We start from the raw sequence: 14,317 nt of genomic DNA, 5'->3' as shown, positions 1-14,317 counted from the left end.
AACTCTGTACTTTTGTCGTAATGTGAGAAAAACCCTCCAGAAATTCAACATTCATAAAAAATGTGCATTAGGGATGTCTGAAAATATGAGACAGCTTTTTCTCGGTCAGAATTGGATACAATAACTGACAGACTGTGACAGCTGGAACGAATCAGATGTAAAGGGCTATTCTGCCATGTTTGCGCCTCAAAGTCATCTTATAGATGTTTGGTCCAGATTATTATTTTCTTTTCATTTCAGACAAACACAGAAGGTAATTTAGCTTGTCCTCTGCCTGCCATCTTTTTCTTATTGCTATTATACATGCTATGTTAACCCAGAAATGGTGAGAATTGTGACTGCCTCTGGGACAGGTGAAATAAATCCACTCTGCTCTCCAAAAATGTATTAAAATAGGGTGATCCAAGCACTTTTTCACCTGTTATCAGTTGCACTTGCAGTTTTGCTAGATCCTGTGCAACAAGCCTACGAATTACACCTGCAGTTTTTCTGCACAAGCAATATAGTGCTCCTTATTTGGTATCTTAGTAGATCAGGGTTTACAGCTCCCACACAGCAACATTGTTTCATCCTACAGCATTCATTATAACAAAGATATCACCAATTTAGTGACTTTGACCAACTACTAGAACAGCTATATTCACTTACTTAGGTGTTAAAAAACTGTGCCCTGGACCAAGTATCTGATTTATCAAGCTTATTACACACAAAACGCGGCCTGAAACTGTATTCTGGCATATACATGTTTTGGAGAAAAGGGGAAAACACAGACAAAGACCATAAAGTGAAAATATTTAAGCCAGATCAAGTCTTTCAGTGTCACTTTGTATTAAACAATCATAGATGGAAGCCATCATGAGCATCAAATATCGGAGTGTACTTCCACAGGTCAAACATAACTATACATGATGACCATCTAAATAACTGCAAATCAAGTCACAAATTAAGACTCTGCATCACACTGATAACATCATACCTAATAGAATTCAGCTCAAATGTTTTTCTCCTGCATTTTCGCACCATATATATTTATTTATTTTTGCACTGCTCTAAACTTGCATATCAATGCCTTTTTGCACCATGTCTCTCCAACACTTTTTGCATTTGATCACTACTGCACTTTATGAATGGAAATGTCTTTTTTTAACTGATAAGCTGCTGCTCGTTCACTGTCTGAAAGCTGTATAAATGAAATTTAGCATTGTCATGGCCCCTGGCTTTTAAGGATTGTGCAGGTTTGTTTTACTTATGCAGGTTCAGCTCTGACAGAAATCTTCCTTGTTGGCTGCCTGAAGGCTGCAGAGGAGCAGTGACATGATTGGACCAGCAGAAGATTGTCAAGCCAATCAGGATGTTGATGAGGCCCACCTGCACCATATACAAGCTCCTGGAAAGCTTTCATTTGAGGTACAGCTAGTAGGAAGAAGGTTTTGGTTAAGCTGTTCCCCCACCTTTGGTTTCAAACTGTTTTGGGAAGTTGGAACTCTTTGACCTAGCTTGTATATTTTTTCATGAATCTGCCTTACGTGGACTTGTTCAAGCTAGAAGCTTGTGTTGGGGAGGATTGGTGCTCCCTTTGTCTTTTCTTTTGGGTTGTTTTGAGTTAAACTTAGATTGACTGGTTGGGACAGTTTGTAATTAAATTTGCACTTAACCAAATCTTGAATTTGTTTGCCCTTTTCTTTTGTATTAATTGGGTTAAGCTGTATTGTGTTTTGACTCTTTTAATAAATCATAGTACATTCCACTTATTTGCTCTGGTCACATTTTTATGTTAGCTCCCCAGAACTCCTAGACCTTGAGGGAGTAACAGTTGTATACACTCTCTGTATACAAAATTACAATAAAAGTTGTCTACTTAAATGTATCCATCTCCCTAACAAACTTTCAGCCTTGAGTTCATTTAGATTTTTCTTGCTTTCATTGCCATTGGTAACAATGAAATAACATTGATATGGTGTCCTATTTAAATACACAAAGACATACATGTGGTGCTTTGCCTAAACCATTTATGCTGGATTATAGGCGTGTAGAGGGCTGATCATGACGTGGAGCTTTGTGCACTCAGGTGTGAATTATTAGGAAAATGTGCTTTGTTTTGTGAGTGTGGACACTTTGATAAGTCTGAAAAATATTTTGGCATTATATTTTCAGCTGTTGGCCTTACATCTTTTAGTAGATTCTGATACAATCTTTGACAAATGAGAACCGTTGTGCGTGCTAAACTCTAAATACTGCTGTCGGCAAGATAAAGAGCAATGCTGAAAGCCGATGAAATACTAGCCATTGCATTTTATGTCTGAGGCATATTTCTTTAAATCTAAGGCAGGACCGTAATTTTCTTTAATGCTTGGTCGGACATTATTTTGCTGAGCCTCACTGAAACAATGACCTGAATGATGTGGGTGTAATGTGAAAAAAAGAAAACCTTCTAGTATTAGGTTAAAATTTTATGAAACAAAAAACAAACGAATGTTGACAGAAGCAAAAGTTTAAGTTGACTGGATCAAATCAGACACAAATGCAAATTTTAGATAGGTAAGTTGTATAATCGTCTATAAGACTTGAATGTCTGTTGCTCTCAATAAAAACATATAACATAGACATCAGGATTGCAATACTAGATCTGAGAAATCAGACAAATTGCAACATTAACGCTCAAAATCACAATTTGAACAAAGTGTAGAAACCAATAACTAGTTGATAATTACATTTTCAGTGCTATGAATGCACATGCTACATAACAATGTATGTATTTCATAAGCTGGACATCAAGGCTCCCCCTGCCTTGTTGTCAAAAAATAAATTAGGAGTTTAAGATGTTAGAGCTCACATAGAATAGTGTGAACATTTCTTTAGACCTATGAATTAGACCATGTAATACAGATGAAATAGAATATGTTATTTTACTGTACTTTAAAATTATTGAGCTCTCAAGAATACAAATAGCATATTCCATTTGAAATGAACTATCAAACTGGCAAGTTTGTGAGTGAGAGGCTTCTAGCACCTAAATGACTCTAAATAGATATGTAATGTTTTGGTTGCTGTAGACAATAATTTATCCCAATTTCTTAAAAAAAATGAAGAAATAAAGTATAGAAAATATTTTTTTGAAAAAATGCATGCCTTAAGTGCAGACCTTTAAACTGGAATTTTGCCTTTCATCCTCACCTCATGAGCGTGTTTGGAGAACGTTTCTGCACTTGTCATCATCAAGGCAGTTCGCTCCTCCAGCTCCCCCAACCTTTGGCCTCTCTCATCCAGAGCAATGCGAGCCCGTGCCAGATCACCGACTACTCCACTGGCTGCAACCTTCATTCCCTCTACACCTCCCTGACCGGGGATATGCTGCGCCAAACTCCGAGAAGCCTTCCCAGCTGCTGCTTCACCAACTGGAAACAACATCAGGTGAAATTAGATTTTAATGAAGTGGTAGCATTGATATTTTAACTGTGTTTTTTTTTTTTTTTTTTACTTTTAAATTAATAATTAAAGCGTTATTTCTTTCATGTTTCATTATTAGTGATGCACAGGCTGAGATCTTTACTGCAGTGTATAATGGAATTGTGTAATAAGTTTTTGAAAACAGTAAAAAAAGACACACAGAGTTCCTCTCTGTCGAATGTGTGGGCATTTCCTCCAAAGAACCCCTTTAAAAATCCTCTGTTTTGAGCTTCTGGTGTTTCAATTGGAGTAAACAGCTCCCCGAGCATTTCCTGTAATGAACAAAAACAAAGTAAAAAACAATTCTTAGCTAAAACACCTCTTTTATAGATTTTTTTTTTTTATAAAGTCTCTAGTAAACTCTCCTGACCATTACCTCTAGATGGCACTATGGCAGCATCACATTAATTAATCCACATTCACATGTTGAATAATTATCTATGATGATTCTCATATTTCAGTAAAAGCATTCACTCAGTAAAACCATATGATATAAACATTCTTGAAAATGTGCAACATGTATGGGAAACATGATGTCTGATGGCTAAACCCACCATTCATCGCAGACTTTAACGATGGCATGAATAATGGATAAAGCTCTTTTACAGCACCCCTGCTGTTTTGTATCCAAAGATATATATATATATATATATATATATATATATATATATATATATATATATATATATATATATATATATATATATATATATAGATAGATAGATAGATAGATAGATAGATAGATAGATAGATAGATAGATAGATAGATAGATAGATAGATAGATAGATAGATAGATAGATAGATAGATAGATAGATAGATAGATAGATATACAGTGTTCACCTGCAGGTTGTCACACATCTCCTGGCTGTATGTAATTCTCTGGATCTCTGTTGGGGAGCTGAGATACAGTGCCTGCCCCTCATTGGTGAAACAAAAGGTTCTTGCAATGCGCATGTCTGTCAGAGGCAGGTAATTGACATCCATCAGCGGTCTTAAACTGGGCAAACTGTGTGATGAATGACAGGAGGGAAAAGTAAATTAGACACCAGGGGAAAGCTTCGATCATATAAGTTATACCTTGTAGGAACCCAAAGATGGTAACAGCTAACTCTGTACCCAGCAGTGAGAAGGAAATCAGATATTCAAATAGAACCAATTTGCCTCCAGCTGAGTCATGAGGACTAATCTCTACAAGCAGATTCTCTCAATTATGAGAACAGTATACTTTCAAATAAACGTGTGAGACAAGACTAGAAAGTTGGTGTGCAATCAGATATAGCTCCCAAATGGTATTATAATATTCATGACCTGAACAATATACAATATACACCATAAAATCAAAGAAACCAATCAGCTATACTTCTAAGTGTTGGGATCTCAAACACTCACTATGCAGTGAATTTTAAGAGTTCTGATCTGAAACTGAAACTAAATTTCTTGCAAAATTATTAACACCCTCATTTTGTAAAATTACAACCACAAAACTCAGTGAGCTTAATCTGTATTTTATTTTATGGAACAAAACAAATCATGAAGGTCAACTAAAAAACAAAAACAAAATGAAAAATAAAAAAAATACAAGTGTATTGATTAATACAATCTGAAAAATAGGTTTCAAGTTTACTTAACTCCGATACCAAAGATGAAATCCAGTGCAACCTATTACCTTTAGAAATCACCTAATCACCTAAGTTATTGTAATCTGCCTCTTTGCAACCTAATTTCAGTGTTGATTGAGATGTTCTGTGAAGTTTTAATGATTTTAATCTGTTTTATGAACACGAAAGACAGGCCAGAGTAAAAGTTGTGGAGATTTTTTTAAAATGAATTAGGTTCTAAAACTAAATCCCAAGATTGAAATGTCTCATGGAGCACTAGGAAATTATAATAAAAAAAAGTAAAGAGCACAGCATAACTGTAATGCTACAGAGGCATGCCTGTTTTACCTAAACTGGTGGGATGGGAAAGGAAAACATTATTTAAAGGAGCTTTTAAAAGCCCTACAGTAGATAGGCAGAGATCCACAATTAAGGTGTACCAATATGTTGACAACTATTAGCCATGTTGTTGTGGATCTAATTACAACTTCACTGTTAAGGATCAGGTTATGGCTGTGTTGCAGCACAGCCATCCCTTTGACATCCTAAAACTCACCCTGTTGGGACCTTTGAAACTACTGAAACACCCTTTTTCTTTCTCTACCAGCAGACCTACATTTGGATCCAATGGAGAGACAAACATTCCAGCTGGACATCCCTTTATATGTGGTGAAAACTCCAAAAAAGTGGTCAGTTTTCCTGGAAAAAATGATTGCATCCCTCTTTGAAGAAACTTAGAGCTGAAAAGCGAGCATCACCATTGCTGATATTGCCTGTTTCTACAACGGATGAGGGGCATTTAAATCTCCGACTGATTGACTAAAATAGCACCTCGTTCCATCCTGACCTGACATGCTGTGCCCAGGATGCCTTCTACTCTGTGAGTGTTCCTGACCCACGAACCGCTGAGTCCCTGCTTGCCTCCAGCGTTATTGAGCAAGTTCTCAGCCCATGAATCCACCAAGCTGCTGTGACTACCTTCTCCTCATGTAAGTGAGCAGGAACCCTTGCAAACTGAGTGCATCAGGAAGACGCTCTCTTACAAGGTCTGTAAGTGATCAAAAGGTTTAAGGTTCTGCAATATAACCTGTGCAGTACTGAGCTGACTCTGAATTTTCTAAGCTGCCATGGACACAGTGGAACCAGACCAGAGCCCCTTCTTCCCCCCCACTGTGAGAGAGCAATAAATAAAGAATCTTCCTATTACTAAAAAGGTTGGCTAGCCAAGGTGAGTAGAATTTGTCATGATCTTGGTGCTGATGACTGGCTTACTCATTTCATTTTCCTGCATATCTCCACCTGTTTACTTTTTACTATTCATCTTATCCACCTGCTCCTGCTTCTATTTAACCAGCTCTCTAACCAGTCATCAGGTTTTGATTATTCTCTCAAGCCAGTGGTGAGAGTGATTCAATGTTACCTCTGTGTTTCTGATGACCTAATCCTGACCTCTTCTGCCTCTCAACCACTGAGCTTGTCTTTACCTGTCTGATCTGTTTGCCTGACCTGTTTTTGGACTTCTGCTGGATTCTGCCTGTGTGCTGAAATTGGAGCTGCTTCCTGTCACAACCTGGATTTCCTTTCTGAACCTCTTCGGACTTCTGATCTACTGGTCCTGAATCCTGAACATGTCCTCAACCCCGGCTTTGGATAAGCCCACTGGATTTTCTTATGTCAGCACGGATTTGGTTCCCTGCTTGTTCTCTGTCCTCTGGGGTTGCAGCATCTGGGGACTGTGGGCGGCACCCGCCATAGCTTGTTGGCAGCCCACCAACTGGATCCTTCTTGGTTCTCTAACTTTGCGTCAATGACAAGCGTTCATTTTCTACAAGTAGATTAACTGTTGTTTTCTTGGTCTAAAATCTCTATGAAAATATTTTTTTAGGATGTTTCATTTGTCCTTCTATGCCCTCAGATCTTAATAAAAAGAATAAAAATAAGCTAAGACTTTTTTTGTCACCTTGTAAATGGCAGAACTCAGTTTGTCTTAGAAGTTAGTGCTTTCCCTCTAGACTGAGAATGATTGTTTTCTACTTTCGGCTACTTTAGATCACTATTGAAATGTTAAATAATAGCAAATATGGGTAATAATATGTTGAGACTCCAAAAGAGATTTTATTCTTAAGAAACAGGTGCTATATAGTTTGGGCAAGTGGAGTTGCCATATGATGACCTTGTAAGAAAGGGGAGGGCCCTAAGCAGATCTGACCACCCGAGCAGATCTGGTACCTACTTTTGGCATGGACTAACATCCATTGGCTCCTGGCCTATGGCTAACATCCTGCTAACGTGCAAGATTTAGCCTGATTGTGGTATCATGTTTGTAGCCTGTTTTCGTTAGCTGTGGATTAGCTCTGTTAGCAGCTAAGCTAGCAGTTTCCTTGACAACAGAAGCATCAATGCTGTCGTATCAAATGCATTGTGCTTATTGGCAGTTGTCCATAATTTGATTTTGATTCAGCTGATTGATTGAACTGCTATCAATGAATGAGTTGCATGTTAATACAATCTATTGTTCCACCTCTGTCTGCAGTATATCATCCATGCTGCTAAACTGATGGACATTTCCTCAGTGCATCACAACAGCTACGCTAATGAATTGAGCATCATCAAACACTCTACCTCGAGGACTCATTGGAACCCTTTTATGTTTACTGGTTATTTAATGTATTCTGTTTTAATTCCAGTAGCTTGTAGAGTTTGCAGTTTATCAAACATAATACTACGGTGACAGGGATTATTAGGTTCAATAAAAGTACCATTATTTTAATTATGGTTGTCTGTGATAGTTTATACAGCAGTGACAGATTGTCTCCAATAACTGAATTAACTGCCTTTGAGTTAAAAACTTAGAGAAAGACAAATATTTTTTTGTGGTTAATGATTTATAACTCTGCTTAATTGTAAACAAAGTTATTGACATTTACAACTTCAATTTTAACAGCCGGTCCAAACATCAAGTCACAAAGGTAAGCCGTTAATAACACCTAGTAATTAAGCACACTGTCATTTATAACCATTTGACAAACATTAAGTGATGTTTACCATTGATTAAAGAAATTATTAACTATAATCTATTTTACAGTTATTAATAAACTCATAATAAAATGGCTAAAATTGCTCATCAATGTGCCTCACAAATTTGGTCTAATTTTAAAGTGGTAAAAAGAAATTCATCGTTGAAAAAAGCCAGAAGTGGTCTAATTTGCAGTTTCCCTCAAGCCATTAAGATGACATGACAGACATGCCCAAACTATCCCTACTATGAAACATGTAAGTGGTAACATTATGCAGTAGGGGCAGTTAATGGTGAGTTGTTGGACCAATGGTAAATGGCTTTCAACCCTGGAAGAACAACTTCTAGTGGTGGCAAATGATTGGCAAGAGGTGAGGTATATTTTTTCCTCCAGCAGGACAAAACCTGTAGCATACAACAAGAGTTACAACAAAAAGCTCCAAGCTTAATTATTTGCTGAAATCCAATTATGAATCTGTTGCATGACTTGTATTATTTTTTACAGATACTGTTCATCTTATCTGACTAAGCTTGACTTGGATTGGTTTGTGAAGAAGAATGGAAAACATTTTCCTGTTCTTAATGTCTGAAACAATAATAGACAACCCCCCTTAAAAGTTGGAATTGTGTTGATGTATCACAAATAAAACAAAACAAAACAAAGCAAAAAAACAATCAAGAGAGACACAAAAAAACATTTTATGGAACTTTGAACATTTGTGGTTGTAAAATGACAAAATTTAAATACTTGTATTACTTTTATAAAGTGCAGTGTATGCAAGTAAGAGATAGGACACATGAAAATAAAAACCTTACTTATTTAAAATCATGTGCCAAAAACCCTGAATATGGTTAATGTATATAGTTTTATCATTTATTACATCTAAAAAGGTAATCCATGATAAAACTAGCTTCAAACTACAGAAGGACATTTAGATCCTCCTGTAGTTTGAGGCTCATCAATATGAAGTGTGTTTACAAAAAACAAGCGAATTTTATTCTATGCTAAAGCACCTAATACTGCTACAGCTGCTGATAAGTTTGTGTGATCCATATGTAGAATCTGGTGAGCAGTGGCGATTGTACCTGAGTGTCATGACATGTCCATTAGCGCAGAAGCATGCCAAACACACACTGTTGCACAGAGATACCACATCTGCTCGGAGCACAAAGGATGACTCTGTGATGTTGTGGACAAAGAGGCAAGACTGTGAGGGCATCAGGAACACTTTGGCCTGCCTCTCAGAGCACACCACTGCCAAATGTCCTTCCCCAAAGGCATCCTGGGAAGAGGATGGGGAAAAGTGGACCAGCTTGCGCCTCCTTGGTCGATCAGGGTCCTCTGGAGCATTCAGGTCCCTCCAAACCTCATATGGGCTCTGAATAAGAGCTCCATTGCAGTCCAAGAAAGCAAAACGAAGCACAGAGCCTTTCAACATTAGGACTGCCCCTGAAACGATCAGATAGATATAAAAAAAGTGGTAAGCGGACCAAAATTTCAATGGCTACAAATACAAACTCTATTGAACTGCTGGATGCAGTGCTCTAGTTTATGTTAGAGTTGTACTTTTTCATTTAGTCAAGTGCATTCTGAGCCATACAACACAATTAAACACAATATTCACTTCTATAAGGCCATTAATCCACAATGTGGAATTCATGACAACATACATTTCACATTTGATCTTAGATTGAGATCAATCGAAAAAGTTTAGAAATGGATAGGGGCGAAGATGAATTTAATGTTCAGTTTTAGCATGTATTAGTTCATTTTACATCGTAAATTTGAGAACAGTGACGTCTTGAAAGTATGGACAGCTGAGAACCTTAAATCGCAATAGCTATAGGTTTTTTTTATTTTTTACACACATTACTTAAGACAGGCAATTAAATAATTTTCACCTTGAAATATGTATTCCTGCCTTAGTTCTGACAAATCAGGAAGCAATGCACATCTGTCTGCTTCTGTTTTAATCATGTGTAAACGAACTGCAAAACCTTATGAACTCCTGAGTGATAGCAGTAATTTTGCCAAATCAAGCATGACAAAGGCCTATTAAAGTTCCCTTCCAATGCAGATTCAATTCAATGAAAATAAATGAGTTTTCAATGCTTGATGTATTTTTAAGATGGTCTAAAATATATATATATATATATACACATTTTTTTTTTCCTTTTTCAAAACAAATACGTTTTAATAAGGACCTGTATTTCTGACAGGCACCCCAATGCAGGTCTGCACCGATTTTACAAATCAGTACAGGAAATCCAGGCTAATCCGGGCCCGTTTTTAAAAATCTGCTTTGTTAAATAATTTTATGTCAAACCGGAGTCAATCCAAATTTTTTATCTATACTCTAATTTCAACACTTTTTATCCCCAATGCTGTTTGTAGAATGAAAACAAACCATTGTAGATGAAAACCTAAACTTTCGGATTTAATACGATAAGGTTAAGACTGACTATTGGCTTCCTACGATTTTGGGACCGACTAAAAATGGTGTTACATTGCCCCTGAAAAAAGACACTCGTAGCTGTTCTTCCCATCAAGGAAAGCCCCCCATTTTTATATCATGTATAGATCTTTAATGTTCTAGTTTTGTTTCTCTTCATGCGTCATTAACTCTTTGAAATACAAGGATATTCAAGCATAGGGTGAATCACACTTTTTTAATTGTCACTCATTTTAGCAAAAGTGAGAATCTCTTTTATATTAGTTCTGTATACTAACAATTGCAAGCCTAATTTGTCATCTAGAATCCCCCCCTTTTGAGATAATACAGGATATCTCTAATCTACACTTTCTATTGTAAATTTAATTTAGAGCCCATCTTATAAAATATGCATTTTAAAGAGACCAAAAAAAATAAATAATTAAAAGACATTTCAAAGTATAGGAATTGAATTTGATGCATGGTTCTATCAACTGTGGCTGCATTCTAGGCCTATCTCAGTTGTGACTTGAGCACTGAGGTTGTTCAAAACAACACCATGTAATGATTTTGGTTCCAGACAAATCTAGCTCTACTAATGTTAAGCACATTTACAAGAAAAACAATGGTACGCTATCAAAAGCAGATGATTTAACCAGGCATTAAAAAATACTCAGACAGAAACATGACCATGGTCTTCACCAGATGTTTCATCAGTCACAAACTAGAAATCCATTTCTCATTATGACCTAACGCAATGCAATTTGTATTTAATTAACACCAGCCAGCAAAACACGTGTAAGAAACATATTTATAGCTTACCACTAGGGCCAACTGTGACAGGGTCCTCCATCCGCTCCTCATGGTCAGTGGGGATCGACAGTGGGATGAGAATGACCACTCCTAAACTAGTTCCCACCCACAGACATGGTGTGGGGAGGGCATCATGCTTTCGTCCATAGGACTCTCCAAACTGCAGTGTGGTGATAGCTTCTTTGGTGTCCCTGTCAATGCTAGACACGCTGGAGCTGCGAGAGCGGCTGAAGGAGTTTTCACGGCTCTCTGCAGCAGTGGCAGCAGCGAGAATGGCCGAACACAAAGGCATGGTAGAAGAAGAAACAATGAATGAAGAGACAGATGGGAAGCAATGGAGAGAAGATGATGAGCAATAAAGAAAAGAGACATAAGGTACAGTTTAAGAAAGAGGTTATTTACAACAGTTGGGGAAAGATTGATGGGAAGGAATGATAGCATGATCAAAAAGGAGGTATGGCAGGATGATAAAAGACAAAAAGAAAAGAGGGGCATATGGAAATAAAAATGAGTGTTAAGGCAGGTAGAAAAAACATCCTGAAAACTCAAATATGGTTCATATATATTGTCAATAAGTGATTTAAAACATTGCAACAAAATGCCAACGGATAGATGTCACATTTAGAAGCAAAAAAGACATACCTGAACACAATCACCACCTGTCCGAAACACACACTTACACACCCTCACACATATGAGAAGACACATATATCTACGCTTTGATACCAGTCCATAGTCACTGACAGGACTCAGTCCTGAGAAACTCAAACACACACACACACTAGGAGCAGTGCCAATTTCAAAAGCTCCTTTAACTCCATTTAGGCACTCTGTGTTCCACTCCTCCATTGTGTGCTTAAGGTTTCCATCATGAAAGTATTTCCGTATTGCTGCATTTCTGAATTATTTAGAGCCAAGAGACGCGCAGTACTACCTACACTCTTAGACTGATGCTACAAAAAGTAGAGGCTTCATGTAAAAGTAACTACAGATGGAAGCAAAGCATGCTGTGCTGAGATGAATTGAATCCCAACAGATATTGAAAAACTGTCTCTATCTGACATGTTTTAGAGTTTGTTGAATAAATCATGCTATCTAACTGTGTCTGACAGGTGCTTTTTTTGTATTAGCTAAATTCAAATAGAAAATATTATAATCCTTAAAAGATTATCACAATTTTGTCTAATCAGAATCATCAACAGTAATATGTTTTTCTAAAGATTTTATGTCAGGCCAAAAACATATTTTAGTAATATATGTGAAAGATAAAGCAAAGGAAGTTTATTAATCAAGTAAAAAATGGGCTGTATACGAAGGCATATCAGAGATATATTTTTGACAGTAAAAAAGTAGCATATTTTCCATTAGCAACTAGCTGCTTCTTTGATTTTGTGTTTCAATAAAATACAATAAATTGTCACTGATGCTTTTGGAGGCAATGTGAAAAAATGTAAAGCTTAATAGTTTCTCAGTTTGCTCTAACCAGAGATGTGCTAAAATGTTTGGTCTTTAAATCCCAGTATAGCTACTGTACTGAAATAAGAAAATTCACCCTTAACCTTAACAGCCATAACAAGCAAAGGCGTCGTAAAGGATTCAGCAGCTCTTCTATAAAGGTCACATGACCCACCCAGTCCCAAAACAGTCTAAACAAGGTGACACAGCTGAAGGCATGTTTAGATGACACAGGGCCATGAAAAAGGTTGACATTCTGACTGACGGACGGACGCAAACAAATCAGCAGGACAGCTGTGGATGTTTTTGTGTGTCTGCCAAAGCCCCCTTACCTCTCTCATTCCAGCAGTACGAGGTGGTGGTGTGGTGTTCGTCATGGGAGTACATAGTGACTCCATGTAACTGCTGAAGCATTGCCCTTCTTGATGCATGCCCTAATTCCCCCCCCCAACAACATGAAGTCCATAGAACAAAACCACATCCCCACCATGGCCCAAAGGAACAAGTACACACACCAGTGCGCACAAACACACAAGATCAGCAACGCAACAAACGAGATGGACAGATCAACAACGGTTTTAGAGAACGACAAAAAGAAAGAGAAGAAAAGAAAGCAACTGAGCATGGAAAACACGTTTTTTTTCCCAAGTATAACAGACTGTAAAAAAGTGTAGCAGTAAAAGATGTTTCTAGGGTCCACATGACCTTTCTTCATGTATCATCTGTCTGATTCTGTACATCACCATTGGATTAACACAACACAGTTGCTTCAGGTTGTACAACCGTTTCTGCTTTTAAAGTGTATTGCTTAACAGATATTGCAAGCAGTGCACTACAACTTAAAGGTATAGTGGAGGATTTTTGCAAATTTTGTAAGACACCTGCCCTCTCCACTTTGATAAAAAAAAGTGCACATGCACAACCCTGTTCCCGCTCCCGAAAGGGAACACCTATTAAACGTGGGTGAGAGAATGTACAAGCCCATTTCTCCTTGTGCACCCTCTGTTTAAAAGTTGCTGCTTGCATCGCTCATACAAACTTACTTTCCAAAGGATTTGCAATTTTTCCACAATGTCAGACTCACAACAGGTAAGTGAAAATGGTGACGAGCAGGACAGCCTTACGCAAACATAAAACCAGAACGATTGATAATTAGCAGGACCACCTATTTGACCATCCACCCAGATCCTCCACTATACCTTTAACAGATTTTGAACAGCACTATTGCATTAAAAAGTTATAATGGACATTTCCATTAATGTTTTCATCATATTCAGTAATAATTCTACCCATGCTTTGTATTATACAGCAGTTTAAGCTAAAAAGGATAAACAACTTGAAAGAAATATGTCGAGCCCCCTTATGTGCCCAGCACATGTGCAAATATATCCCATGTGGTAGAAAACACAACTTCCTTACCGATTATGACAATAAAAATAGGTGAGTTTGATTTTTTCTCAAATAGAAGCTGCATTTATTCTGAAGACTGCATATATCAGTGCAGCCCTCTACTGTATAGGTGCGGTATGTTATTTAGGAAAAGATTTTTGATTT

At 37.3% G+C, this 14,317-nt stretch overlaps 1 protein-coding gene across 12 annotated transcripts in view; it reads right to left on the bottom strand.

Annotated features, from left to right (window-relative positions):
- The window catches only part of stxbp5l (syntaxin binding protein 5-like), a 168,486-nt gene that overhangs the window by 4,921 nt on the left and 149,248 nt on the right, over window positions 1-14,317 (bottom strand). For 7 of the 12 annotated variants that reach the window (XM_038275456.1, XM_038275457.1, XM_038275460.1 and 4 more), the window contains 6 exons: window positions 13,096-13,197; window positions 11,318-11,557; window positions 9,150-9,513; window positions 4,290-4,455; window positions 3,608-3,719; window positions 3,175-3,395 (listed from right to left, as the gene is read on the bottom strand). In XM_038275456.1, coding sequence (XP_038131384.1) covers window positions 3,175-3,395; window positions 3,608-3,719; window positions 4,290-4,455; window positions 9,150-9,513; window positions 11,318-11,557; window positions 13,096-13,197 — 1,205 coding nt within the window. The remainder of the gene's footprint in view (window positions 1-3,174; window positions 3,396-3,607; window positions 3,720-4,289; window positions 4,456-9,149; window positions 9,514-11,317; window positions 11,558-13,095; window positions 13,198-14,317) is intronic. The other 5 variants (XM_038275459.1, XM_038275464.1, XM_038275466.1 and 2 more) reach the window with 1 other exon arrangement.

Source organism: Cyprinodon tularosa, unplaced genomic scaffold (assembly GCF_016077235.1).
Source record: "Cyprinodon tularosa strain WSP-4 unplaced genomic scaffold, ASM1607723v1 ctg96, whole genome shotgun sequence".
Taxonomy (NCBI): domain Eukaryota; kingdom Metazoa; phylum Chordata; class Actinopteri; order Cyprinodontiformes; family Cyprinodontidae; genus Cyprinodon; species Cyprinodon tularosa.
The sequence above is the reverse complement of the archived record's forward strand: the minus strand, read 5'-3'. Positions and strand labels throughout refer to the sequence as shown.